This window comes from Anabrus simplex, chromosome 5, assembly GCF_040414725.1.
Source record: "Anabrus simplex isolate iqAnaSimp1 chromosome 5, ASM4041472v1, whole genome shotgun sequence".
Classification (NCBI taxonomy): Eukaryota; Metazoa; Arthropoda; class Insecta; order Orthoptera; family Tettigoniidae; genus Anabrus; species Anabrus simplex.
In genome coordinates this window covers 193,034,028-193,061,256 of record NC_090269.1, presented here as the reverse complement: position 1 = coordinate 193,061,256, position 27,229 = coordinate 193,034,028, and the positions used below count along the sequence as shown (strand labels likewise).

General features: G+C 39.4%; 1 protein-coding gene across 1 annotated transcript in view; it reads right to left on the bottom strand.

Moving 5' to 3' along the window:
- LOC136874430 (X-linked retinitis pigmentosa GTPase regulator-interacting protein 1) overlaps positions 1 to 27,229 on the bottom strand; it is a 1,071,624-nt gene that overhangs the window by 412,079 nt on the left and 632,316 nt on the right. The window contains exon 15 of the mRNA XM_067148064.2: positions 19,488 to 19,730. Coding sequence (XP_067004165.2) covers positions 19,488 to 19,730 — 243 coding nt within the window. The remainder of the gene's footprint in view (positions 1 to 19,487; positions 19,731 to 27,229) is intronic.

The following is a 27,229-nucleotide window of genomic DNA, read 5'->3' as shown; positions in this document are numbered from 1 at the left end:
GATGATACAGTCAAAAGGATTGTAGAAAATGCCAACATAAAAAATAAGGCTTGTTCAGATAAACTAAGTTCATGAAAGAAGGTGTGTTTTCTGTGGACTGCTCTATCTTGCAGGGGTGTCACAATAAACTCAACAAAATCTTCTACATGATTGGAAAAAAAAAAAAAAAAGATGGACTAGGTATAGAACTATTTTGTTTAGTAATGGGTGTGAACCAATATGGATTTTTATTGAAGTTTTTTTATTTTTATTTTACAATTTGCTTTATGTTGAATCGACACAGATAGGTTTTATGGTGACGATGGGATAGGAAAGGTTTAGGAGCGTGAAGTAAGTGACTGTGGACTTAATTAAGATTAGAGATGGGAATTATAGGCACGAATAGGTTAGAATGCAAACGTATTTGAACAAGGCGCAAGTGAAATCTAGCCGCTCTACAGATATGTCGGGGAGTTGCATAAATTTTAGGGGTTCTGATAATTCAGATCGATAATATTTATGCAAATCTCACCGCAGAACCATCATGCGGGTAACATACACTTGCGCCTTGCAATTGCCTGGTGTGAAAATGGGAAGTCATGGAAAACCATCTTCACAACTGCCAACAGTGGGATGATATGGTTTATGATACATCTGATCCTAATAGCCTTCGAAGAAAGCAAACTGACAAACTCTATTGTGTGAGAGAACTGTTTGAGGAATTCATAATCATTGTAGAGTGAATTACAACCACAGTGCTTTCACCACCATTTACAAAATGCTCCATAATTAGAGTATTTATGTCGAGCAACCCATGAAAATATGGCTTAAAATTTTGAAGTACTGACATTCAATAAAAAAACTGAAGCACTACAGACCTCATATTTACTGTCAGAATGGTAACAGAGAAGCACTGGTAATATGAAAAGAACTTAGTAATGTTTCCTTTGGACATCAAGAAGACTAATCACAGTGTCCCTAGGAAGAGGAACTGGAAATACTTGGAAGGTATAGGTGTGTCAAACTTTCTAACTGATAAAGTAAAGGTGCTCTATCAAAAATGCTTTAGCTGTGTCCAAGTACGGGATGGAAGATCAGATCAGATTGGTTTGAAAACAAGAGAGGAGTCCAGCAGGGAAGTGCCTTATCACCACTCCCATTCATCATCCTGGATTGGATCATAAAATCCATCAAAAAATATTACAAAGAGCCAAACACACTAATACAGAATTTGCAGATGTTCTCACTTTGGGAGAAACTGATGCAGAGGTACAGGAGAAACTAAATCTTGGGAGTGACAAGTTTAAAGAATATGGACTAAACATTTGTAATACAAAAACTGTTGAAATGACTCTCAACACGAAAGGCACAGATTCAAACTTTTTTTTGGAACTTGGTTACAATCTGTTTCTAACTTCAAATACCTTGTAAGTATCATTTAAAAAATAACATAATAAAACAAGGCATTATCAATAGGACTCAAAACGCTTCTCAATTTTATTTTCAAGTGAGAAATCTACTGTGGGAAGATAAAATACCCCAGAAAGCACAACTGACCTGTTTCATTCCTACTTCATTTCAATTCTCACCTATTGACTTGAAACATGTATCCTACACAACAAGGCTAATAGAAAAAATATACTACTACTACTACTACTACTACTACTACTACTACTACTACTACTACTACTACTAGTGCTTCTCTGTTACCATTTTCTGTGGTGCTTCAGTTTTTTTATTGAATGTCAGTACTTCAAATTTTTAAACCATATTTTCCTGGGTTGCTGGACATAAATACTCTAATTGTGGTAATAGCAGAGAATGTAGAGGAACTGACCTTCTGAGTAAATTAATCATTGAGACGAGTTAACCTTTGGATGGTAAATAACAAATTGAGACTGGCACCACATAAGACTGAGGCTGTAATTTTGAAAGGTTCCAGGAATTGGAAGAATTCTTATTAAATGATACAGAGATTCTCCCAGGGAAGTCTGTACAATACCTTGGGGTTCTTATTGACAGGAATTGCACATTTGGTGCACATGTGAAGGCAGTAACTCAAAAGGCAGAGAAGAAGGCATCGGCATTAGCTAGACTTATGTCTAACATTGGGGGACCAAGAACAATTAAGAGACAGATTATGTGTTCTGCAGTATATTCCATTTTACTTTATGCTGCACCTATCTGACACAATGCACTCAGGAAGAAGATTCACCGGAGAGCTATGGAAAGAGTACAGAGGAAAATGCTGCTCAGAGTTATCTGTGCATATCGAACTGTTTCAACAGCAGCTTTACAAGTTGTAGCCGCCAGTATTTTCACTGAACTCCTCAGCATGAAAGGGGTGTGGCTATATCTGCTGAAGAAAAGAAAGCTTTAAGGAGTCAGCTCTTACTAGACTGGCAAGGCCGATGGGATGGCACAACCGATGTTGGCCAATGGACAAAAAAGCTAATACCTGACATAGGAGGCTGGCTTAAATGTAGACATGGAAAATTTGGTGTATTTTCTATGAAGGTGGAAAAGGCGCAGGGAGATGGTTGTTGGTACTGTTCTGAAAGGGATACAGAAGAATACATTTCGATGGGAAGAACAAAGGAAAACCTGCCAACAACTTGGCCGACGACTCATGCCAGGGAATCTGGTTCAGATCATGTTGGAGAGCCCACTTGCCTGGAACACAGTGAAGGCAATGGCGATATGCATTATGGGGGCGAAGGAGAACGAAGAGAAAGAAATACTACTACTACTACTATTACTACTACTACTGCTGCTGCTGCTGCTGAAAGGCTGGTGTTGTTTGGTGCTCTGCATATTTCCTTAATTAAGTGGTGTTTTAAAGGCAGTGTATTGATATGTATATTGGTGATTATAAGTGGATAAGTGCTGCTCTTCAGTACGTGGTATTATCTCTCTTTGAAGAGCTAAAGGGGCATCCCTTTTCTGTCAAGGTAAACTGGCACCACATAGAACTGAGGCTGTAATTTTGAAAGGTTCCAGGAATTGGAAGAATGTCCGCTTCTTATTAAATGATACAGAGATTGTCCCAGGGAAGTCTGTATGATACCTTGGGATTCTTATTGACAGAAATTGCACACTTGGTGCACATACGAAGGCAGTAACTCAAAAGGCAGAGAAGAAGGCATCGGCATTAGCTAGACTTATGCCTAACATCAGGGGACCAAGAACAGTTAAGAGACAGATTATGTGCTCTGCAGTACAGTGCACTTCTGATAATTCGCAGTAATTAATGCACCCACTTCCACGAATTATCGATAACCGCGAATTATCCACAGTCATTTTTAAGCCTGGTAAAAAAAACACATTAAAACAATGAAATGTATTTTATGAACAAGCAGAAAATAATTATAACACTTCACATTGTATTGTAAGACACACTAGAGAAAAATTACAAAATGCCATGTGGATTATACCAACATTCGTATCTAACGAAAAAAATTGGTCATCACTTTTTGTTTCTTAGACGATTGTTCATTTTTTCTAATTTTGGATCAAACATTTCTCAAGAAAACAATATCTGAAAATGAAAATTCATCTCTATTTTCTATGTAAGAGATAAGTGTGTCTATAGATACACTAGCTTGGCTGTGGGAAACTTTCGGAGTTTCCGTTCCATCACTCCTGCACTCAATATCATCTGGAACTCCGTCTTCCTCACCAACCATCAAATTCCATATAATATCCTCCTCACTTTCATGTCTGAAACCATAATCGTCCTTATTGACATCTAACCACTCAATAATGTCACTTTCTTCTGCATCTTGGCATTTATCCAGGATTTTCAGTAATGATATCATCGTAGCGAGACTACGTGGCCCGTTTGAAATATCATCGTCACTGAAGCCCGCAAATGCTTGCTCTTCACCTAGAACAGATTTTCATGATCGTAGGAGCGTAGTAGCGGTAATTTTGTCCAACGACTTATTGACTGCATGAAGAACATCCAACAAACTGAAGTCCTTCCAAAATGTTGGAATATCAATGCCTTCCTCAACCAATTGCTGTAACAAAGATGACCTGTAGTTCTTCTTTAAAGCAGCAGTAACGCCTTGGTTCATAGGTTGGAGAATATAAGTTACATTATGGGGAAGGTATTTCACGTAAATATTACCTTCTTTAAGTTCACTTTCGTGTGGATAAGAAGGCACATTGTCAATCAACAGCACTGCTTTGATTGACAGTGACTGCTTAAGTAGGTAGGCCGTCACTTGTTTCACAAAATGATTGTGAAACCAGCCCTTAAATATCTGTGTGTCCTTCCACGCTGACTTTTGATGGTAGTACTGCAAAGGTACATTCTCTCGTTTAAAACAACGGGTTTTTTGGGATTTCCTATCACTAATAAGTTTAATTTATGACCACCACTTGCGTTAGCACATGCCATAAGGATTATTCTTTCCTTGGATGTTTTGCAGCCTGGTGCTTGCTGTTCTTGTTGCATCACTAATGTTCGGGACGGTAAACATTTCCAATACAACCCTGTTTCGTCTGCATTGTAAAGTTGTCTGGGGTTAAGCTGTTCTTTTTCAATGAATGACTGAAATTCCTGTATGAACGTTTCAGCAGCACCCGTGTCTGCGCTGAGATGTTCTCCGTGAATAGCAATTTCTTGTATTCTGTAGCGTTTCTTAAACCGTGTAAACCAGCCGGAAGATGCTTTAAAATCGCCTTCTACGCCAAGAGCATCGTGAAAATGTTTTGCTTGCTCAGCACACATTAGGCCAGACACAGGAATACTTATTACATATAACTAATCTCATGTTTAGACCTGTATTGAAATTTGCTATTTGAATACAATTATATTGGGAATTGTACTGAAAAGGTGGAATAGAAAAATAAAAAATACAAATTTGTATGCAAATTACAGGAATACTTTCTGCTCATTTTTTATTAAACCACCGTATGATGCCTTTGTTTAGATTTGCATAGTCCGATGTTCTCATTGATTTCTGGGATGATGAACGATCACAATTAGCAGAAAATTTGATGAAGTTTCCTTTTGCTTCTTCATGTCTCTCACTGTTGTTTCACCCACACCAAACTCAGAGGCTAACTTTGATTACACCTTGCCTTTCTGCAGTCTTTCTATAATTTTCAGTTTTTCACTGACGTTTAACCTTTTACATTTCATTTTTCGACCACTCATATCGAAAACTCTTACTACTGACTTATTCAAAACTTCAAAAAGAGTTCCGCACTCCCTTCACACTGCTCAAGTACAGTAGCCTACAATACACTCGCTGCCGGCGCACCTCCCCTTCACTTGGCCTACAGTTCAGCGACCTTGGGCTGTAGGGAAAAAGGGGGTAAAACCGAGTGCATTCCTCTATCATTGTCTCTGCTTCCAAGATTACGGTAGTCTGACGAAGTCCAGTCTCCTCATATATCAATGATTTCGTCTCCATGCATCGCATTAAATTTTTTTAAAACTAGGCAGAGATACTGTAATTTTACTCAGATGATGATTAGTGGGTGTACGATTTAATACTTTAAAAAGTAACTCTCCGAAACCTGCGAATTAACCGCAAAATGAATTAGCCACACGCAAATTATTGGGAGTGCACTGTATATTCCATTTTACTTTATGCTGCACCTATCTGGCACAATGCACTCAGGAGGAAGATTCACCGAAGAGCTACAGAAAGAGTACAGAGGAAAATGCTGCTCAGAGTTATCTGTGCATATGGAACTGTTTCAACAGCAGCTTTACAAGTTGTAGCTCCCAGTATTTCCACTGACCTCCTCAGCTTGAAAAGGGTGCAGCTATATCTGCTGAAGAAAAGAAAGCCTTGAGGAACCAGCACTCACTAGACTGGCAAGGCCGATGGGATGGCACAACTGATGTTGGCCAATGGACAAAAAAGCTAATACCCGACACAGGAGGCTGGCTTAAATATAGACATCGGCAGGTAGATTACTATCTGTTGCCGGTCCTGACAGGACATGGAAGATTTTGTGTATACGCCATGAAGATGGGAAATACACAGGGAGATGGTTGTTGGTACTGTTCTGAAAGGGGTACAGTAGAACATACTTTTTTCTACTGTGTTCGATATGAAGAAGAATGAAGGAAAGCCTGCCAACAAGTTGGCCGACGACTCATGCCAGGGACTCTCGTTCAGATCATGTTCGAGAGCCCACTTGCCTGGAACACAGTAAAGGTAATGGCGACATGCATTATGGGGACGAAGGGGAAAGAAGAGAAAGGAAGAGCATAATAATATAAATCACTGCATTCTGGTGTCATGCCGTCAAGCAGTTCCTGAATGGGCTGAGTGAAGAGGGCAGGGGTTTTTAGTTGGTGGCAACCCAACTCCCACACAGAGTGGTGTCTTTAAAAGATTTCATACTACTACTACTATTACTACTACTACTACTACTACTATTACTACTACTACTACCACCACCACTACTTTACTGGATTATTTGGATCATATTATGCCCTTGTCTATAGTACTGATTCCCTTGTCTACAATGCATAAGTTATCCAAGCTCTTTGCATAAATCCTCAATCATCTTCTGGAATTGGTTTCACTACAATAACTGTATTGAATGTTCACAAACTCTTGCATGAGTGGCTTAATTTTTTATTTCAACTGCTTGAACAGTAGTCAATGTGGTGCAATAAATCACCAGGTGAACATATTCAATTTATCTATTTTCTCTAAAGCAGTATGAACAACTGTTGAAATGAGGTGCTTCATGACTATTCTGAATTTGACTGAGGTGTTAACCTTCAGTAACTTGTGCTGGTGACATGGGTGAGTGCTATAAAACTCTTCATTGCTTGCTGGAAATACAGAACTGCTGATCTCCCAAAAATTCATACTGTGAATTTTGATGCAAATTAGTTTGTAACTGACTTTCTCTTTCTGACTGCCGTTGGTCATATGTTACTTCTTCAATATGTGTTCCTCCCAGGAATATCAGAAATTGGTTGTCAGTATCTTCAAGGTAGAAATTTCTACCATGTCTCATTTTACTTGTACAACTTATAACTTGAAGGAACTTGCTATGACATTTAATCTAGTGAAGAAGTCAGCTAAGGATAACATGATGGCAAGCATAATTGGCAGTCATAAAAATTTTAGTGAGAAATGGAAGGATATGTATAGGTACTTTAAAGGAAGAAATGGTTCCAAGGACATTCTAGGAATTATTAATGAACTAGAGGAGTGTGTATGTGAAGAACTACAGAAGGCATAAGTATTCAGTCAGCAGTAGGTAAAGATTATTGGTGACAAGGATAATGTCTAAGTAGAAGAGGTTACTAATACTAATGAAGTATTGAAATGTATCTATAATAACAAAGACATTTACAATAAGATATAAAAGTTGAAAACTAGAAAAGCAGCTGGAATTGATAAATTTTCTGGAGGTATATTAAAGACAATGGGTTGCAATATAGTACCATATGTGAAGTACTTATTTGATTACTGTTTGCGTGAAGGAGCTATACCAAACGAATGGAGAGTTACAATGGTAGCACCTGTGTATAACGTAAAGGGTGATAAACATAAAGCTGAAAATTACCGGCCAGTCAGTCTGACATGTGTTGCATGCAAGCTTTGGGAAAGCATTCTTTCTTATTATATTAGACATGGTTGCAAAATTAATAACTGGTTCAATAGAAGGCAGTTTGGATTTAGAAAAGGTAATTGCACAGAAGCTCAATGTGTAGAATTCCAATAAGATATAGCAGATATCTTAGATTCAGGAGGTCAAATGGCCTGTATTCTCTAAGACATTTGATAGGGTCATCGTCGGCGGTGAAGGCGGCAGTTACTCATTTCCGAGTTTACAGATTTCCTGGCTAATAGCTCACTTCAATTCACAGCAGTTTGTGTTTAAACTTCCTGTGACTGTACAGCCCAATTCTTGTGTAGAACATACGTCCACACATCGTGCAGCTGAGGGATGGGGGAGATCTTGGCTGGGTTTGGCGAAGTTTGCATTCCTATTGCTTAATATCTTCATGTCTGCTGCATTCTTGTTCGAAGTGTTGAACTGAAGCACATACACTTTGCCACCAAAGTAAATGGTCCTTGGAAAGTGTTTCCCAAGTTTGTGGGTTTATTTCTGCCATCTTTAAGATTTGTTTCAGTTGGTCTTTGAAACGTCTCAGTGGTCACGTCATAGTCTTGAACCGGAGCTAAGTTCACCATAGAGAATTTGGTGCGGTAGTCTGGTGTCATTCATGCGGTGCACATCTCCTGCCCATCTGAGGCGATGGCCAACAACCAATGCTTTTACAAACTTAGCACATGCTTTCTCGAGAACTTCAACATTAGAGACGTAGTTTTCCCACTTGATGTTCATGATGGAGTGTAGTTTTTGCTGGTGAAAGCGCTCCAGCTTTTTGATGTCACGGCGGTATAAGGTCCACGTTTCACAGCCATAGAGAAGTGTAGAGATGACTACAGCCTGGTACACCATTAGTTTTGTGTGAATTGGAAGGTTTTATTCCTGAAGACTGTGTGTGATAGTCAGCCAAAGGCCACATGGGCAGCACAAAGCCTGTTTTCCACATCCTGTTCTGAAGTACAGCTCTTTGACAAGATACTCCCAAGGTAAGTGAAGTGGTCTACTTGTTCTAGTTTGGTGTTTGAGATAGTAATGTTAAATTCTGGAATGTTAGTCCCTGGTGCAGGCTGAGCAAGTACCTTGGTTTTTTGGGCATTGATGGTGAGGCCAAAAAGGTCATTTGCATCCTTGAAACTGTTGACTGACTGTTGCAGTTTCTCAGGTGTAAGAGCCGGTGATGCGGTATCATCAGCATACTGCATTTCAGTTACTCTAGTAACACTGGTATGTCTTCGCGAGTGAAGTCTGGTCAAGTTGAAGAGGCCACCATCAAAGCGGTATTTAATCTCTACACCAGGGTTGTGTGTTGTTTCATAAAGCATGGCCACCCAATACAAGGCAAACAGAGTTGGAGCAAGTACGCAACCCTGCTTCAATCCATATGTGATAGGAAATGGTTCGGAGAAGTTGTTTTGATGGAGAATCTGTCCAGTCATACCATTATGAAGTGCTTGCACCAGGCCCACAAAATGCTCAGGGCAGCCAAAGTGTCTTAGAACTGCCCACATAGCGAGTCTTGGAACACTATCGAAGGCCGTTTTCAAGTCATAAATCACAAACTAGAGAGGCTTCTGTTGTTCTCTGCATTTTTCTTGTAATTACCTTGCACAAAAGATCATGTGAACAGTACCTCTGGAGGCTCAGAAACCACAATGAGACTCTGGTAGAGTCCTCTCGGAGATGACTTGCAGGTGGCTAAGCAGAATCCTTGCAAAAAGTTTACCTACAATGGATAGCAGAGAAATGCCATGATAGTTGTCACATATACTATGGTCACCTTTCTTGAAAATAGTAATGACATTGGCATTTTGATTTGATACGGTAGATCACGGGAAACTATTATCAAAAATGAGTGCAACTGGACTAGACAAACGGGTGACTGAATGAGTGGCTATATTTCTAGAAAACAGAACGCAGAGAATTAGAGTAGGCAAATCATTATCTGATCCTGTAATCATTAAGAGGAGAATTCCTCAAGGCAGTATTATTGGACCTTTATGTTTTCTTATAATTATAAATTATATAAGTAAAGAACTGGAATCAGAGATAAGACTTTTTGCAGATGATGTTATAATGTATAGAGTAATAAATAAGTTCCAAGATTGTGAGAGACTGCAAAGAGACCTCGACAAAGCAGGCAATGGTATGATGGTAAACAGGATGAAAAATCAGACTGTGAGTTTCAAAGAGGAAGAGTCATCTCAGTTTTAATTACTGCATTGATGGGGTAAAAGTTCCTTATGGGGATCATTGTAAGTACCTAGGTGTTAAAATAAGGAAAGATCTTCATTGAGGTAATCATATAAATGGGACTGTAAATAAAGAGTACAGATCTCTGCACATGGATCCATGATGGTATTTAGTGGTTGTAGTAAGGATGTAAATGGGAGGGCATATAAGTCTCTGGTAAGTCCCCAACTAGAGTATGGTTCCAGTATATGGGACTCTCACCAGGATTACTTGATTCAAGAACAGGAGAAAAAACATAGAAAAGCAGTCATTTTGTTCTGGGTGATTTCTGACAAAAGAGTAGTGTTAAAAAAATGTTGCAAAGTTTGGGATGGGAAGACTGTGGAGAAAGGAGGCAAGCTGCTCGAGTAAATGGTATGTCTCACTGAGTATACAAAAGGAGTATTTCTTTACCCCACCTATTCAATACAATTAATTCCATGGTTATGTGGTTCAATGAACATAGAAATTACTAGATTTAAAGGGACATGTTTCACTCTTCTTTTACTGGACATCATCAGCCTTACTTAATCTTAAAACAAGCTTTGGTTTGAGGACATTATCACTTATAAAAACTGAACTCTTGATTTTTTTAAAAGTATTGACATTGTAGAATAGTTATTATACAAAATAAAAATATTGAGACATAACATATACAACACATGCTAAAATTATCTTAAAAAATGTAAATGTTCCTCTAAAAAGAGAAAAAAAATTGTCATATTATTCTAAAAATAACAATGTCTGAAACTGAAATGGATCCTCTTTGTAAAAAGCTTGGAGATCAGATAATCGAACACAAGACTTCATTAGTCAAGAATGGTATGACAAAACGCAAAAGCTGAGGCTGAATTCTGATTTTTACAAAAAAAGAACAGGAGCTAAAAATAAAGAAGGCGAACGAGTTAAAATTATCTTACAATGTTGAGTAAACAAAAATCATTGTAGGATGACTAATGGAAGAAGACATTGATATGTTGGTTAAAGTCGCTGCTGAGACGAATTTATCAGAGTATTTGACGGGTTTATATGACAGTCTTATGAAAATGTGGTCCCTCTTGAAGTTGTAGACATCCAAGGAAAAGAATGTGGTTACTTCATTCATGCTCTCGTGAGACTAATGCTGCTGATATATTAAGATGGACGTAGTTTACGGTGAATGAAGTAACCATATTCTTTTCCTTGGATGTCTACAACTTCAAGAGGGAACACATTTTCATAAGACTAACGCTGCTGATACATTAAGACGGACATAGTTTATGGAATTATTGATAATGGTATTCATGTTGAAAGAACCAGCTACCTATGGTGTAATCTTCAAATAATTGTCATGTTTTTAGACTCAAATATTACCACAAACATGATTAAGTAATAGTATACCACATTTATACTGTAATAGTTGTTTAACGATCTCTAATCCATTTTACAAGACATAGTTTTTAACAGTATTCAGAAGTCATTCCCAATCAGGTACCTGATCTATTCCTAAGGTAAAAAATTGCTGATGATGCCAACTATTGATAGGCAAAACATGTACCATCGAATGTATTAATTTTATGTTAACATTTTGATAAGAACAAAGTCCTAACTTTTAAGACTGTATTGTATTGAATAGATGGGAGAACAATAAAACATACGAGTGTTATTTATACAAACCACTTACTCGAGCAGCTCGTCTCCTTTCTCCCAAGTCTCCCCAGCCTAAATTTTGCAACATTTTTGTAACGCTACTCTTTTGTCGGAAGTCACCCAGAACGAACTGAGATGCTTTTCTTTGGAATTTTTCCCATTCTTGAATCAAGTAATCCTGGTGAGGGTCCCATATACTGGAACCATACTCTAGTTGGGGTCCTACCAGAGACTTATATGTCCTCTCCTTTACATCTTTACTACAACCCCTAAATACCCTCATGACCATGTGCAGAGATTTTTTTTTTTTTGCTAGTTGCTTTACGTCGCACCGACACAGATAGGTCTTATGGCGACGATGGAACAGAGAAGGGCTAGGAGTAGGAAGGAAGCGGCTGCGGCCTTAATTAAGGCACAGCCCCAGCATTTGCCTGGTGTGAAATGTGCAGAGATCAGTACCCTTTATTTACAATCATATTTATGTGATTACCCCAATGAAGATCTTTCCTTATATTAACACCAAGGTACTTACAATGATTCCCAAAGGAAACTTTCACCCTATCAACGCAGTAATTAAAACTTAGAGGATTTTTCCTATTTGTGAAACTCACAACCTGACTTTTACCCCATTTATCATCATACCATTGCCTACTGTCCATCTCACAATATTATCGAAGTCATTTTGCAGTTGCTCACAATTTTTTAACTTATTTATTACTCTGTACAGAATAACATCATCTGCAAAAAGCCGTATCTCTGATTCCACTTCTTTACACATATCACTGACATATATAAGAGAACATGAAGGGCCAATAATACTGCCTTAATTATTACAGGAACAGATAAAGCTTCACCTACTCTAATTCTCAGAGTTGTATTCTCTAGAAACATAGCCACCCATTCAGTCACTCTTTTGTCTAGTCCAATTGCACTCATTTTTGCCAGTAATCTCCCATTATCTACCCTACCAAATGCCTAGACAGGTCAATAGATACACAGTCCCAGTGACCTCCTGAATTCAGGATACCTGCAATATCTTGCTGGAATCCTACAAGTTGAGCTTCAGTGGAATAACCTTTCCTAAACCCGAACTGCCTCTAATCAAACCAGTTAATAATTTTGCAAACATGTCTAATATAATCAGAAAGAATGCTTTCCCAAAGCTTACATACAATGCATGTCAAATTGACTGGCCTGTAATTTTCAGCTTTATGTCTATCACCCTTTCCTTTATACACAGAGGCTACTATAGCAACTCTCGATTCATTTGGTATAGCTCCTTCATGCAAACAATAATCAAATAAGTACTTCAGATATGGTACTATATCCCAACCCATTGTCTTTATCCCCCGAAACCTTATCAATTAAAGCTACTTTTCTAGTTTTCAAATTTTGTATCTTACTGTAAATGTCACTGTTGTCATAGGTAAATTTTAATACCTCTTTAGTATTAGTCACCTCCTCTATTGGACATTCTCCTTGTAACCAACAATCATTACATACTGCTGACGGAATACTTCTGCCTTTTGAAGATCCTTACATACACACTCCCCTTGTTTTAATGATTCCTGGAATATCCTTCTTGGAATCTGTTTCTACCTTAAAGTACCTATGCATACTCTTCCATTTTTCACTAAAATTTGTATGGCCGCCAATTATGCTTGCCATCATGTTATCCTTAGCTGACTTCTTTGCTAGATTCAATTTCCTAGTAAGTTCCTTCAATTTCTCCTTCCACAGCCATTTCTAACTCTGTTTCTTTCCAACCTGCACCTCATTCTTAGTCTCTTTACTTCTCTGTTATAATATAGTGGATCTTTGCCATTGCTTACCACCTTTAAAGGTACAAACCTATTTTCACATTCCTCAACAATTGCTTTAAACACATCCCAGAGTCTGTTTAAATTTTTGTTTACCGTTTTCCATCGATCATAGTTACTTTATAAAAACACCCTCATGCCTGTTTTATCAGCTATATGGTACTGCCTAATAGTCCTTATTTTAATATCTTATTGCCTTTCGCATTTATTTTGAACTACCACAAAAACAGCTTCGTGATCAGTGATAACTAATACCATCTATTATTTCGGTTTCTCTACAGAGCTCACCTGGATTTACCAGCACCACATCCAGAATATTCTTCCCTCTAGTTGGTTCCATCACCTTCTGAATCACATGCCCTTCCCATATTAACTTATTTGCCATTTGTTGATCATACTTCCGTTGTTCACATTACCTTCCCAATTGACATTTGGTAAATTGAGATCACCTGCTACAATAACGTTCCTTTCCTTATTGTTTCCCAAACAGCTGATTATCTTATCAAATAATTCTGAATCAGTGTCTGCGCTACCCTTTCCCGGTCTGTACACTCCAAAGACATCAAGTTGCCTATTATCTTTAGAGATGAGCCTTACACCTAGCTTTTCATGTTTGTCATCTTTAACTTTTTCGTAGCTTACAAATTCTTCTTTCACCAGAATGAATACTCCCCCTCCTACCATTCCTATCCTATCTCTATGATACACACTCCAGTTCTGTGAGAAAATTTCTGCATCCATTATACCATTTCACAGCCATGATTCAACTCCTATTACAATATCTGGGTAAGTATATATCTAATAAATCACCTAATTTTATTCCTTTCTTTACAATACATTTACAGTTCAACATTAACATTTTTTTGTCATCCCTACTTGACATCCATAACCCTGTACCCTTATCACCGCTCCCTAGTCCACCCAGTTTCCCAGAATGTACCTCTCTATAACCCTTCTAAACAAATTTCCTAACTTATATGTACCACTGAGGTTTAAGCAAAGGCCATCAGAGCACAGATCCCTATCTCCTACCCACCCATTAGGATCTAGAAATCTCACTCCCATTTCCCCACATAACCACTCCATAGTTTTATTTAAGTCGCCAATCAACTTCCAGTCAGTATCCCTCCTACACAGTATTCCACTGATAGCAATCTCCGCTTCCTTAAACTTCACCCATGCTGCATTTACCAGGTCCCACACATCCCCACCTATATTGGTATTTATACCTGCTTGTCTTACGTTGTAAGTACCAATGTGAAACACTACCACCTTATCCTTTCCCTCTTCCTTCTCTTCTACTTTCCTCAACATCTGCCTTAATCTAACTCCTGGATAACACTCTACCCTGGTACCCTTTCCTCCACACACATTCCCCACATGTCTAACAATAGAACCCCCATGACCAGAGTCTCAACCCTACCCACCTCATTTGATCCCCTTCCCTCCTGATCAGTCCTATCTTTCCTGACAGCTGCAGAAGCTACTTCCTCCTCCCTTTTCTGCATCCCATGACCATGTTCCACCTGTCTTTTCCTATCCACTACCCCAGATTTTCCTTTCCTACCTTTTCTGCTTCTCCTACTTCTACACTTCTTAGCAACAGTTCCCTGTTCCTCATCTTCCCTCGGTTGTTCTACCTGCAGTGACTCGTACCGATTTCTCACAGACACCTGTCCTGCATTCTGATCCGGAATGGAGCCCTTAGCCTTCAATCTCCTTCCCCTTAAAACATTAGACCACCTGTCTTCTACAATTCTCCCCTTTCTTTCCAATCCCTCTTTTATACCTACTGTATCCTGTACATTGTTTGAGGGAGGCCTACTTTCCTTTCTGTCCTCTGAGAGAATCCTAATTATCTCCCTCAAACTCTCCAACTCCTCTCTCATATTCCTTAATAATGGCCACACTCACAGTTCCTACACTTGCACTCCTTAGTCATTCTTTACTGAATAATGAAAAAAGGAAAAATGAGATAACTTATTCTGTGCAAAATAAAAATGAAAGGAAATAAATATTGTCTGGAATAGTTCACAAAGATCACACGACAATAAGGTAATTAATATAGGTTACTACTACACTACAATACTACTTAGTTGTACTATAGTTGTTATAGGAGTCTAGAAAGAAAGAAGAAAGAATATAGATTTAATGAAAGAATGTGGTAACATTGGTGAAATTCTACAAGGATGTTAAATACTCAATTCCTCACAGGCACCTTTTAAACGTGTGTCACGTCACCTTGTTGATGACTGACTGCTAGTGTCAGGCAGCTGATCAGGAATGGTACGGAAGTGCAGCGGGAGTGGGAGGGGTAATGCAAGGGTAGGGGAAACATGCTATTGACTGGAGATTCGTATCAACGGTAGTATCTTTTATCTGTTTGTTTTTTTGCTAAGTTATTGCATACATTTTTTCTAATAATATGTTTGTACTGTTTATAATTTCATTAATATTCAAACTGGGGTTTGATTTCTGATCTGCTTCAATATAAACTGTTTTAAGAATGTTCTTCAGGGTACTGTTATTTGCTATATGTTAAATTGTTACTACTATAGATCAGCATTTAGCAATTTTATTGTTACTACAATAGATCAGATTTTCACAATTTTACAATTACAGTCTTCACCAGGTCGAGGACGGTAAACACAGACCAACACCCAGGACAGCGAGAGTAGTAAGGACGTACACCAAGTATCGTTACAGATCGTGTGCAACTACCCATTCAGACAAATTTGAACACACTGAAACTCCCAACACAACAGTGTATCCTCCGAAGGCAAATAAGTTAAAGTAAGATAAACAAACTAGTTTACGAGCCTTTAGAACAAGTACTAAAGGAACTTAAAAATAAGTTTTTCTACCTGGTGATAAGAAGATGGACACTCAAAGGAAAATAATGTCAAACACGCTCCATCTACACTCAGTGTAAAGTGGACCAGTATTTTTAAGCATATTCACATACGTTATAAGACATTTTAATTTTAACTACCAATAACCATTTTTAATATGTTAGATGCTAAGTATCACCTCCACACAATCCACACATAACCCCCTCCCCCCCCAATACTACCTTCCTCCCTTAATTAGTTTATAAGTTTTTAGTTTCCCATGGGATATTTCTTAAGATTGACAAAAAAACACACATATGCTTAATTTTGATGTATTTTCACCTAAGCTTCTGTTCATACAGCTGATGATGACTGCAAAGCAGTTGAAACATATACTGTATTTATTAATTTTCTTATAGATTTGCCAAAGACAACGAATAAAAAGTAGGCTACCGTTTAGGTGGAAAAACATTATTGTGATTATCAGTTAAATGTAACTTTTTAAGATTGACAAGAGGGCTTGAATATGGTTAAAAAGGTGCATGCAACTCATCTTCATTAGGGTGTGTCCCTAAAAACAGTTGCAATATATCAGGACAAGGGCATGAATATACATTACAAGTTCTAATCCATGTGATCAGAATGGGTATCCAGTTACAGTACATGCAAAATTGTTGAAGATCATATAAACACAAGAAGTATGTTCTTATCACCTGTTCTACTCCAGAGCCAAAAAGCAAGGCATCTTTCATATAGGCCTTTGGAGGAGAGGAAGGTAAAAAGAAAAAGCCTTCCATTATCCATAACCTCTTTAGTAGGGAATTCAGAGATTCAGTAGATGATTGTCAGGAGTTGGAAACCGAACAGAAGATACAGAGGGACAGACACAGAGGGAAAAAAGAAGCTTCTCATTCGCAAATGAAGATATTTTCAGAGAAATCCAACTGCTTCAGCAAGGAAAAGCAGCAGGAAGTGATCAAATTACTGGGGAGGTAATAAAGACAATGGAGTGGTACATAGTGCCTTATTTAAAATTTCTCTTTGACTATGTCATAAATAATAGTGTAATACCAAAGGAATGGAAAGAATCTATAATAATACCAATTTATAAAGGAAAGGGTGATAAAAGGAAACCAGAGAACTACAGACCAATCAGCCTGACCAGTATAATTTGTAAAATACTGGAGAGTTTAATATCAAAGTACATCAGAGGGATATGTGATGATAAAAATTGGTTCATGAGGAGCCAGTATGGATTTAGAAAGAAATTTTCTTGTGAGGCACAACTGGTGGGATTTCAGCAGGACATATCAGATCAATTGGATTCAGGAGGCCAGTTAGATTGCATAGCCATAGATCTTTCCAAAGCCTTTGATAGAGTGGAACATGGAATATTATTAAAAAAATTGGAGGGAATAGGATTGGACGTAAGGGTTACACGTTGGGTAAAAACATTTCTAAATTCAAGGGTTCAGAACGTCAAAGTAGAAATTAACGTATCGCAGGAAGAAAAAGTTTGGAAGGGAATTGCACAGGGTAGTATAATCGGTCCGTTACTTTTCTTAATATACGTAAATGATTTAGGGAACAATATAACATATATAACAATATATGCAGACGACATAATTGTTTATAGGGAAATAAATACCATTGAGGATTGTTCAGAATTACAAAGGGACCTTGAGAGTATCCAACAATGGGTTGAAGAGAATAATATGAAGGTTAATGGAGGCAAATCAACTGTTACAACATTTACAAACAGGAGTTTTAAAACTGAATTTGAATATACTTTGGATGGGGTAGTTATCCCAAAAGATGGCAAGTGCAAATACTTAGGTGTAAGATTTGAAAGTAATTTGCACTGGAAGGGTCATGTTGATGACATTGTTGGGAAAGCATACAGATCGTTACATGTCATAATGAGGCTACTTAAAGGATGCAACAAAGAATTAAAAGAGAAAAGTTACTTAAGTATGGTTCTTTCATCATCGGAATATGCAAACAGTGTTTGGGATCCTCACCAAGAATACCTAATAAAAGAAATAGATAGTGTGCAGAGGAAAGCAGCAAGATTTGTAACAGGGGATTTCAGGAGAAACAGTAGTGTATCAGAAATGTTAAAGAAACTAGGGTGGGAAACTTTAAGTAAGAGAAGGGAGAAAACTAGACTTATAGGATTATATAGAGCCTATACAGGAGAAGCAGCATGGGGAGATATCCGTGAGAGGCTTCAGTTGGAAAATAATTATATCGGCAGGACTGACCACAAATATAAAATTAGAAGGAATTTTAGCAGAAGCGATTGGGGTAAATTTTCATTCATTGGGAAGGGTGTGAAGGAGTGGAACAGTTTACCAGGGGTAGTGTTTGATCCTTTTCCAAAATCTGTACAGATATTCAAGAAGAGAATAAACAGCAACAGAGAAAATAAATGAAATGTTAGAGGGCATTCGACCAGTGCAGGTTAATGTAAATAAAGAATGTGTGTGAATAAATTAATTCCATCCCCTGGTCTAAGGAGTTTGGACAGCCAAAGTAGGGGACTGCCTGTAGGGGTGAAGTACAGTGGGGACTTCGAGGGCCCTGGGACCACTACGGTAGCTGTGAAGGCCCTTCACGAACTCTGAAAAGTGGTGGTAAAAGGGGCTCTGGTTAAGATGCAGCAGGTTGTTATGCTACTTAGGTTCCAGAATGGGTAAAGAAAAGAAAAAGAAAATAAATGCATTGTAAATTTTAATCTTATACCAGTTGTACAGTATCATTTGAAGTAATTCCACATACTGTATATCAGATGACTATATTTGTAAGTAGTACAGGAGATATTGTAAGTAGAATTTTGTAAACAATGTAAATTTATTAAGGATGAGCTGTGTGTTTAATAGAAAAATTTTTAGCATAAATTATATAATATTGTATTATAGGAAAATTTTATTCTCCTGTTAATTTAATATTTAGTGCTTGACAATAATGTATTTTAGTGTACCATTTGCCACCGAGGTAGACACCTCATTTGCAAATAAAGAGATTTTGATTTGATTTGACCTCAGCACTATGTGAAATGGAATTGTTAGCTCTATGCCCATCTGCCTTTTCCCCCAGGAATTGACCTGGGACTAATTTTTGGTGTAGGCTGAGTGAACCTTAGGGCCATGTGCACTTTCAGGAGAGAAAATCTTGCTACTTGAGTTTTTTGACTTCATTACAGGAAATAAAATCCACATTCTTTCTGGGTGGACCGAGCTGCATTTACTGCCTCAGCTAGGCAGCCCCTAACCATACTGTTCACTCAATCGCAAATCATTTAGTACAATGTGCTATAACAAAATAAACAATTACCACACTTATTGCAAAACGGCAACCAAAAAACTAGGAATTAATATTTTGTTGTGAGTACCTTTCTTTTGAGAGAGCAATAACGTTCTACAAAGCTTTTAACTGCTTTGTGGCTGCAGACCATCTGATACCAGCAATACAGGACACCAATATTCTCTTCTTGGTTGCACAATACCTGAAGTGGAATACTGAGCTTCCACTTCTCATATGGGTTATCTAACGCACCAGAAAAATAAAGTTTACCCATAGCAATAATCCCTGTTGTTCCTGGAGATTCCATGTATAAATTTACTGTACACTGCTCCTGCAATAAAAAAATGACACTTGATAATGCACTAGTTAGTGGGGACCAACCGACTGACCAATTTGTTCCTCCATTATTTTAATTTATAACACACTAAGCCTCCAGCATAAAATTTGAAAGCCTCTGAGAATAATCAAAACACCTCCAATCTCTATCAGCCACAAATGATGTAGTTCTTGTGTTTCATTAGTAATGCCACATGATGCAAAACAGATTAATTCAATGGTCAGCTACAAAATACATCATGAGGACATGAACATAACCCTCAACTACAGTACACTACTACGTAAGGTTAAAATGGGATGCCATAGAAAAGTTAAAATATACCAGCAATTTCAACAAGAAGGAAGAAATACAATGGGCAAAGAACTTTTTAAATTCGGCACTTCAGCTTTATATAACAAGGATTAATACAAATGTGCAATGTTTTTAGAGTAGGATATTGAAGAGACATGAATACCATAAATTAGTCCCTCAAACCCTATTTTAAAGATTTTAAAGTGTTTAAATACTACAAAAATGGCTGCCTGGCAGTTTGATATTGGTTTATCAAAGACTACAGAATGAAAACCTTGATTGAAAATAATCCAGTCCTCCAGGTTATGGGTTGTAGCGATGTACCAGCTCTGTGTCACATGGAAAAAAACTGACATTACTAAAAGACTCAAAGAAAATCCAGAAGGATTAACATACAAGCGCAGTGCCAACAGAATAGGACTATGTCTATGAATACTGAATGCTGGAACGTCCACGGTTTCTCATTAAAAAACGGACACCATCCCACCGAAACTAGAGAAATGTAAGATGGATATAGTAGTTTTGGCAGACAAAATGAAAATTGTTGGGGAGGAAGGGAATATACAAAAATATGCACAATTCTGAAGTGGTATATGAATGAATGAAATTTTATTGCAGCCGAATGGTCAGTTGGTACATTTACATTTAATACATTAATACATGGAAATTCTTTATGTAGCACTTGGTGATATTAAGATATTATACACTGACTGACAGAGCAAATGCAACACCAAGAAGGAGTGGTTCGAAAGGGATGAAAGTTGGGGAAAAAACAGAGACGGCACGGACGAATAATTGATGTTTATTTCAAACCGATATGCAGGTTACACAATGCGCACGGCATCGACTCAGTAGGATGTAGGACCACCGCGAGCGGCGATGCACGCAGAAACACGTCGAGGTACAGAGTCAATAAGAGTGCGGATGGTGTCCTGAGGGATGGTTCTCCATTCTCTGTCAACCATTTGCCACAGTTGGTCGTCCGTACGAGGCTGGAGCAGAGTTTGCAAACGGCGTCCAATGAGATCCCACACGTGTTCGATTGGTGAGAGATCCGGAGAGTACGCTGGCCACGGAAGCATCTGTACACCTCGTAGAGCCTGTTGGGAGATGCGAGCAGTGTGTGGGCGGGCATTATCCTGCTGAAACAGAGCATTGGGCAGCCCGTGAAGATACGGGAGTGCCACCGGCCGCAGCACATGCTGCACGTAGCGGTGGGCATTTAACGTGCCTTGAATACGCACTAGAGGTGACGTGGAATCATACGCAATAGCGCCCCAAACCATGATGCCGCGTTGTCTAGCGGTAGGGCGCTCCACAGTTACTGCCGGATTTGACCTTTCTCCACGCCGACGCCACACTCGTCTGCGGTGACTATCACTGACAGAACAGAAGCGTGACTCATCGGAGAACACGACGTTCCGCCATTCCCTCATCCAAGTCGCTCTAGCCCGGCACCATGCCAGGCGTGCACGTCTATGCTGTGGAGTCAATGGTAGTCTTCTGAGTGGACGCCGGGAGTGCAGGCCTCCTTCAACCAATCGACGGGAAATTGTTCTGGTCGATATTGGAAGAGCCAGGGTGTCTTGCACATGCTGAAGAATGGCGGTTGACGTGGCGTGCGGGGCTGCCACCGCTTGGCGGCGGATGCGCCGATCCTCGCGTGCCGACGTCACTTGGGCTGCGCCTGGACCCCTCGCACGTGCCACGTGTCCCTGCGCCAACCATCTTCGCCACAGGCGCTGGACCGTGGACACATCCCTATGGGTATCGGCTGCGATTTGACGAAGCGACCAACCTGCCCTTCTCAGCCCGATCACCATACCCCTCGTAAAGTCGTCTGTCTGCTGGAAATGCCTCCGTTGATGGCGGCCTGGCATTCTTAGCTATACACGTGTCCTGTGGCACACGACAACACGTTCTACAATGACTGTCGGCTGAGAAATCACGGTACGAAGTGGGCCATTCGCCAACGCCGTGTCCCATTTATCGTTCGCTACGTGCGCAGCACAGCGGCGCATTTCACATCATGAGCATATCTCAGCGACGTCAGTCTACCCTGCAATTGGCATAAAGTTCTGACCACTCCTTCTTGGTGTTGCATTTGCTCTGTCAGTCAGTGTAATTAGGTCTCTTTACTGTACTCTGTCACTGTTTTGGTTCTTTTCCTGCATACCTCTATGTGATACCGCTCACATCTTTTACCACATAGCGTGCACTCGCAGTCCTCTTTAACTTCGTGGTAGTGCGCCGTCACACAGAGTTTGTGGTGGAACCCATGTATAGCCAACCTTGTTACTACATGTCGTAGCTCCTGGTTTGTGCCGGTCCATTTCCTCTTCATCATGGCGTCAGTTGTGTAGAATTCTGGCCATATTTCTTTGCATTTCTTTCTTCTTTCTTCAAGGATCTGCGTGTATTTGCGTGTGGATGGTAGTGAGTGTTTACATCTCAGGTCCTCGATGTAATATGTTTCCTTTGCTAGTACGTATACCAGTCTTGACTGTGTGTTCATTGGGAGACATAAAGCTCTTTTCAGGTATCTTGCTTTGACTTTCTCCATGGTCCTTAGATCTGCTAATGATAGATTTTCCCAGATTATTTCAATCCCATATGTTATGATCGGACTTATTGCTGCATGGAATATTGTCATTGCTGATTCTAGAGAGAGTTTGTGCAGTTCCTTTATTCTGTAGGTGGCTCTAATAGCTGCTGTCGCTTTTTCTTTGATATGGATTCTAAATGATCTCCCTGTCGTCTGAAATGTAATTCCTAGGTACTTATATGTGTGTGCAACTTCCAGGTGTCTGCCTTTGAATTTTATTCTTTCACTTTCTGCCACTCTTCCACCTTTTCTGAAGGTCACTTGCATTGTCTTGCTCTCATTTATTTGCAGGGAGTTTTCTTCCGCCCATGTCTCAAGGTTGTTGACAGTTTGTTGTAGACTCTCTAGGCTGGTTCAGCCAAGAACCATGTCGTCTGCATACATGTGCAGTGAGGTTCCTTTGTTGTTTTCTATTATTCTTATTATGTCCGATGTCAGTATTTTGAAGAGAATGGGGCTGATTGGGTCCTCTTTCATGACCCCGTTGGTCTGTATTATGTCTTTTGAGATTGTTATACCGTCGCTTATGTTTACTACGTTGTAGGCTAGTATGTTCCTCAACAGGACAGTGATGCTGTGCTCTTCTCCGATCATATCCGCTAGTTTCTTTAGCAGCTTTTCTCTGTTCAGCAGGTCAAAAAGCCTATCTATAGTCGACGAAGACTGCAAAGTACTTCCCTTTTGGGTGTTTCAGTGCCTGTTCTATTTCTTCTAGCAGATTTCTGATCGCTTGGATGGTGTTACGTTGTAGTCAGAAACCATATTGTTGTTCAGGGATCAGGTGGTCTGTCTCTTGAACCAGTCTGTCCGTTATTATTTTTGAGAATATTTTGAAGTCTGTATTTTCCAGGGCGATGCCTCTGTAGGAGTTGGGGTCTGCTGTGTCCCCTTTTCCCTTATATAAGACTTTTATGGTGGAGCTTCTCCATGCTTCTGGTATTTGTCCTCTTTCCACGCATTTGTTAAACAGGTCCGTCCAGGTTTCTGCCCCCGTGTGCTAGGCTGGGCAACCAGGAATGAGTTAGCTGGAAAATTTATAATGTCCAATAAAGGACCATTTATATTGGTTTATAAATTTACTCATTTGGAACAAATATTTCAGATTCCCTTTGGGAATCAACATCTATATCATCTGATGGCCAAGCAGGCGTCAATTTTTGGTAATGAGACAAAGGCTCTCATAGTGCATTGGCACTGCCGGTGGCTACAATTAGCCTACGCAGTGGCCTCCATGGTATGCACTAGCCAGCGTCTTGGTAGGTGTGCTAGGTACCAACTGATGAGCCCAGCCTAGCACACGGGGGCAAAACGCTGGCAACCAGGAATGAGTTAGCTGGAAAATTTATAATGTCCAATAAAGGACCATTTATATTGGTATTATAAATTTACTAATTCAGAACAAATATTTCAGATTCCCTTTGGGAATCAACATCTATATCACATGCCACTCAGTCGAGCATCTCGTCTTCTTTCTCCCAATTATTCCCAGCCAAAACTCTGCAACATTTTTGTACACTACGCTTTTGTCGGAAATCACCCAGAACAAATAGAGCTGCTTTTCTTTGGATTTTTTCCAGTTCTTGAATCAGGTTAATCCTGGTGAGGGTCCCATACACAGGAACCATACTCTAATTGGGGTCTTACCAGAGATTTATATGCCCTCTCCTTTACATCCTTACTAAAACCTCTAAACACCCTCATAACCATGTGCAGAGATCTGTACCCTTTATTTACAATCCCATTTATGTGATTACCCCAATGAAGATCTTTCCTTATATTAACACCTAGATACTTAAAATGATCCCCAAAAGGAACTTTCACCCCATCAATGCACTAATTAAAACTGAGAGGACTTTTCCTATTTGTGAAACTCACAACTTGATTTTTAACCCCGTTTATCAACATACCATCACCAGCTGTCCATCTCACAACATTATTCAGGTCATGTTGCATGCTCACAATCTTGTAACTTATTTATTACTCTACACAGAATGACATCATCCCTAAAAAGCCTTACCTCTGATTCCACTAGTTTACTCATATCATTTATATATATAAGAAAACATAAAGGTCCAATAATACTGCCTTGAGGAATTCCCCTCTTAATTATTACAGGGTCAGATAAAGCTTCACCTACTCTAATTCTCTGAGATCTATTTTCTAGAAATATAGCAACCCATTCAGTCACTCTTTTGTCTAGTCCAATTGCACTCATTTTTGCCAGTAGTCTCCCATGATCCACCCTATCAAATGCCTTAGACAGGCCAATCACGATACAGTCCATTTGACCTCCTGAATCCAAGATATCTGCTATATCTTGCTGGAATCCTACAAGTTGAGCTTCAGTGGAATAACCTTTCCTAAAACCAAACTGCCTTCTATCGAGCCAGTTATTAATTTCGAAAACATGTCTAATATAATCAGAAAGAATGCCTTCCGAAACCTTACGTACAATGCATGTCAAACTTACTGGCCTGTAATTTTCAGCTTTATGGTTTTTTTTTTTTTTTGGCTAGTTGTTTTACGTCGCACCGACACAGATAAGTCTTATGGCGACGATGGGAGAGGAAAGGGCTAGGAGTGGGAAGGAAGCGGCCGTGGCCTTAATTAAGGTACAGCCCCAGCATTTGCCTGGTGTGAAAATGGTAAACCACGGAAAACCATTTTCAGGGCTGCCGACAGTGGGGTTCGAACCTACTATCTCCCGAATACTGGATACTGGCTGCACTTAAGCGACTGCAGCTATCGAGCTCGGTAGCTTTATGTCTATCACCCTTTCCTTTATACACAGTGTGTACTATAGCAACTCTCCATTCATTTGGTATAGCTCCTTCGACCAAACAATATACAATGTAGTAGCTTTTTAAAGATGTTCAGTGCAAAACAGCATAATCTACAGATGCATTGGTTTTCACGGGAAATTGAAGGAGAATTCATTCACCTTCAGGGCAGGACCATGATATTTGCAACTGTTGCAGTTTCGTGCAGGCACTGTTTATATGAGGGCAGTAATGCACAATCAATTTTTTACCACAAAATTTAATGTGTACCAAAGCCAAACAAATCACAAATGAGCTTTTTACATCTCTGACCTACTTTTCTGCATAGTCACAAAGTTTCTCAACACATTTCTCTCATCGTGGTACCAGTTTCAATATGTTCTGTTCGTAGAAGTCCATTTGGTTGAAGTGTAGCCATCTGCAGACTGCTGATTTCACTTCCACATCTGTCGCAAAGTGTTAGCTGGCCAGGAATTTCTTCATGGGACCAAACAGATGAAAGTTTGACAGTGCCAGGTCTGGACTGTATGGTGAATGCTGGAGCCCCTCCCAGCCAAATTTGGCCAGTTTCTCACAAACAGGAGCAGCAATATGGGGACAGGCATTGTCATGAAGAAGTTTGGCACTGTCAGCATTAATGTTGTGGCGTTTGTCACAAAGGACACAACACAATTTAACCCGTGAGTGGTCACTATATGAGATTTTCTCTCACATTATATTTTATTGTGATGTTACTTCACAGTGATGAAAGGGAGGTGACTGTTCCCTCTTCTAGCTGAGTTTATAACTGTGGTAAGTAGAGCGATTCACATTTGAAGGGTAAGCACCCCCTCCCCTAGTCAGAACAAAGGTTCCTATGTGTCCGTGCGTGCTGTGTGAGAGTTTCTCTCATCGCGCGACTAATGACATTGGTATTATGTCAAAGTGGAGCAGGAAACTTACTCCTGTCGTACACGTTAGTATTTGTATTATGTGCACTTCTTGTTTTTGAAAATGTTATTGTGTTCAGAAACATTGCCTTTTACGTAAATACTACTAGATATAATGCATGTGCGAGATTTTACTTTTTACAACTTCAGGACGGAAGTTATTTTTATGTACACTGCATATGTTATTTTAAGTAGTCATTTGTGTCTTTAATAAACAGTTAATCATTTAATTTTAATGTCCGGCTCCATGGCTAAATGGTTAGCGTGCTGGCCTTTGGTCACAGGTGTTCCGGGTTTGATTCCCGGAAGGATTGGGAATTTTAACTATAAATGGTTAATTTCACTGGCATGGGGACTGGGTGTATGTGTCGTCTTCATCATCATTTCATCCTCATCAAGATGCGGAGGTTGCCTACGGAGTCAAATCAAAACACCTGCACCTGGCGAGCCGAACTTGTCCTCGGACACTCCCGGCACTAAAAGCCATACGCCATTTCATTTTTCATATTTCATTTTTATAGAAAATATAGAAGGTAGAACTTGTGTTTCATTTCAGCAGTAAATTTCAGCCTTACACCCCACAAAACTGTGAAAAATGTCATACTACTTTAATGTGAGAGAAAGTCTCACACGCGACCACTCACGTTACATTTCAGCTAGCGACCACTCGCGGGTTAACAAAAGTTTTAATGTAAGCTGCAGCTTTTACAGTGGCCCCATATTCAGCAGAGTCCACCAATAAGACACGTCCCAGAACACTGCCACAAACACTTTTCTACCAGATTGAGTCACTTTGAATTTCTTTTGTACTGTGGAACCAGTATGTTTCCACTCTATAGTGGCCTGCTTGGTTTCGGGCGACCTATCACCAGTGACAATTCCTTCCAG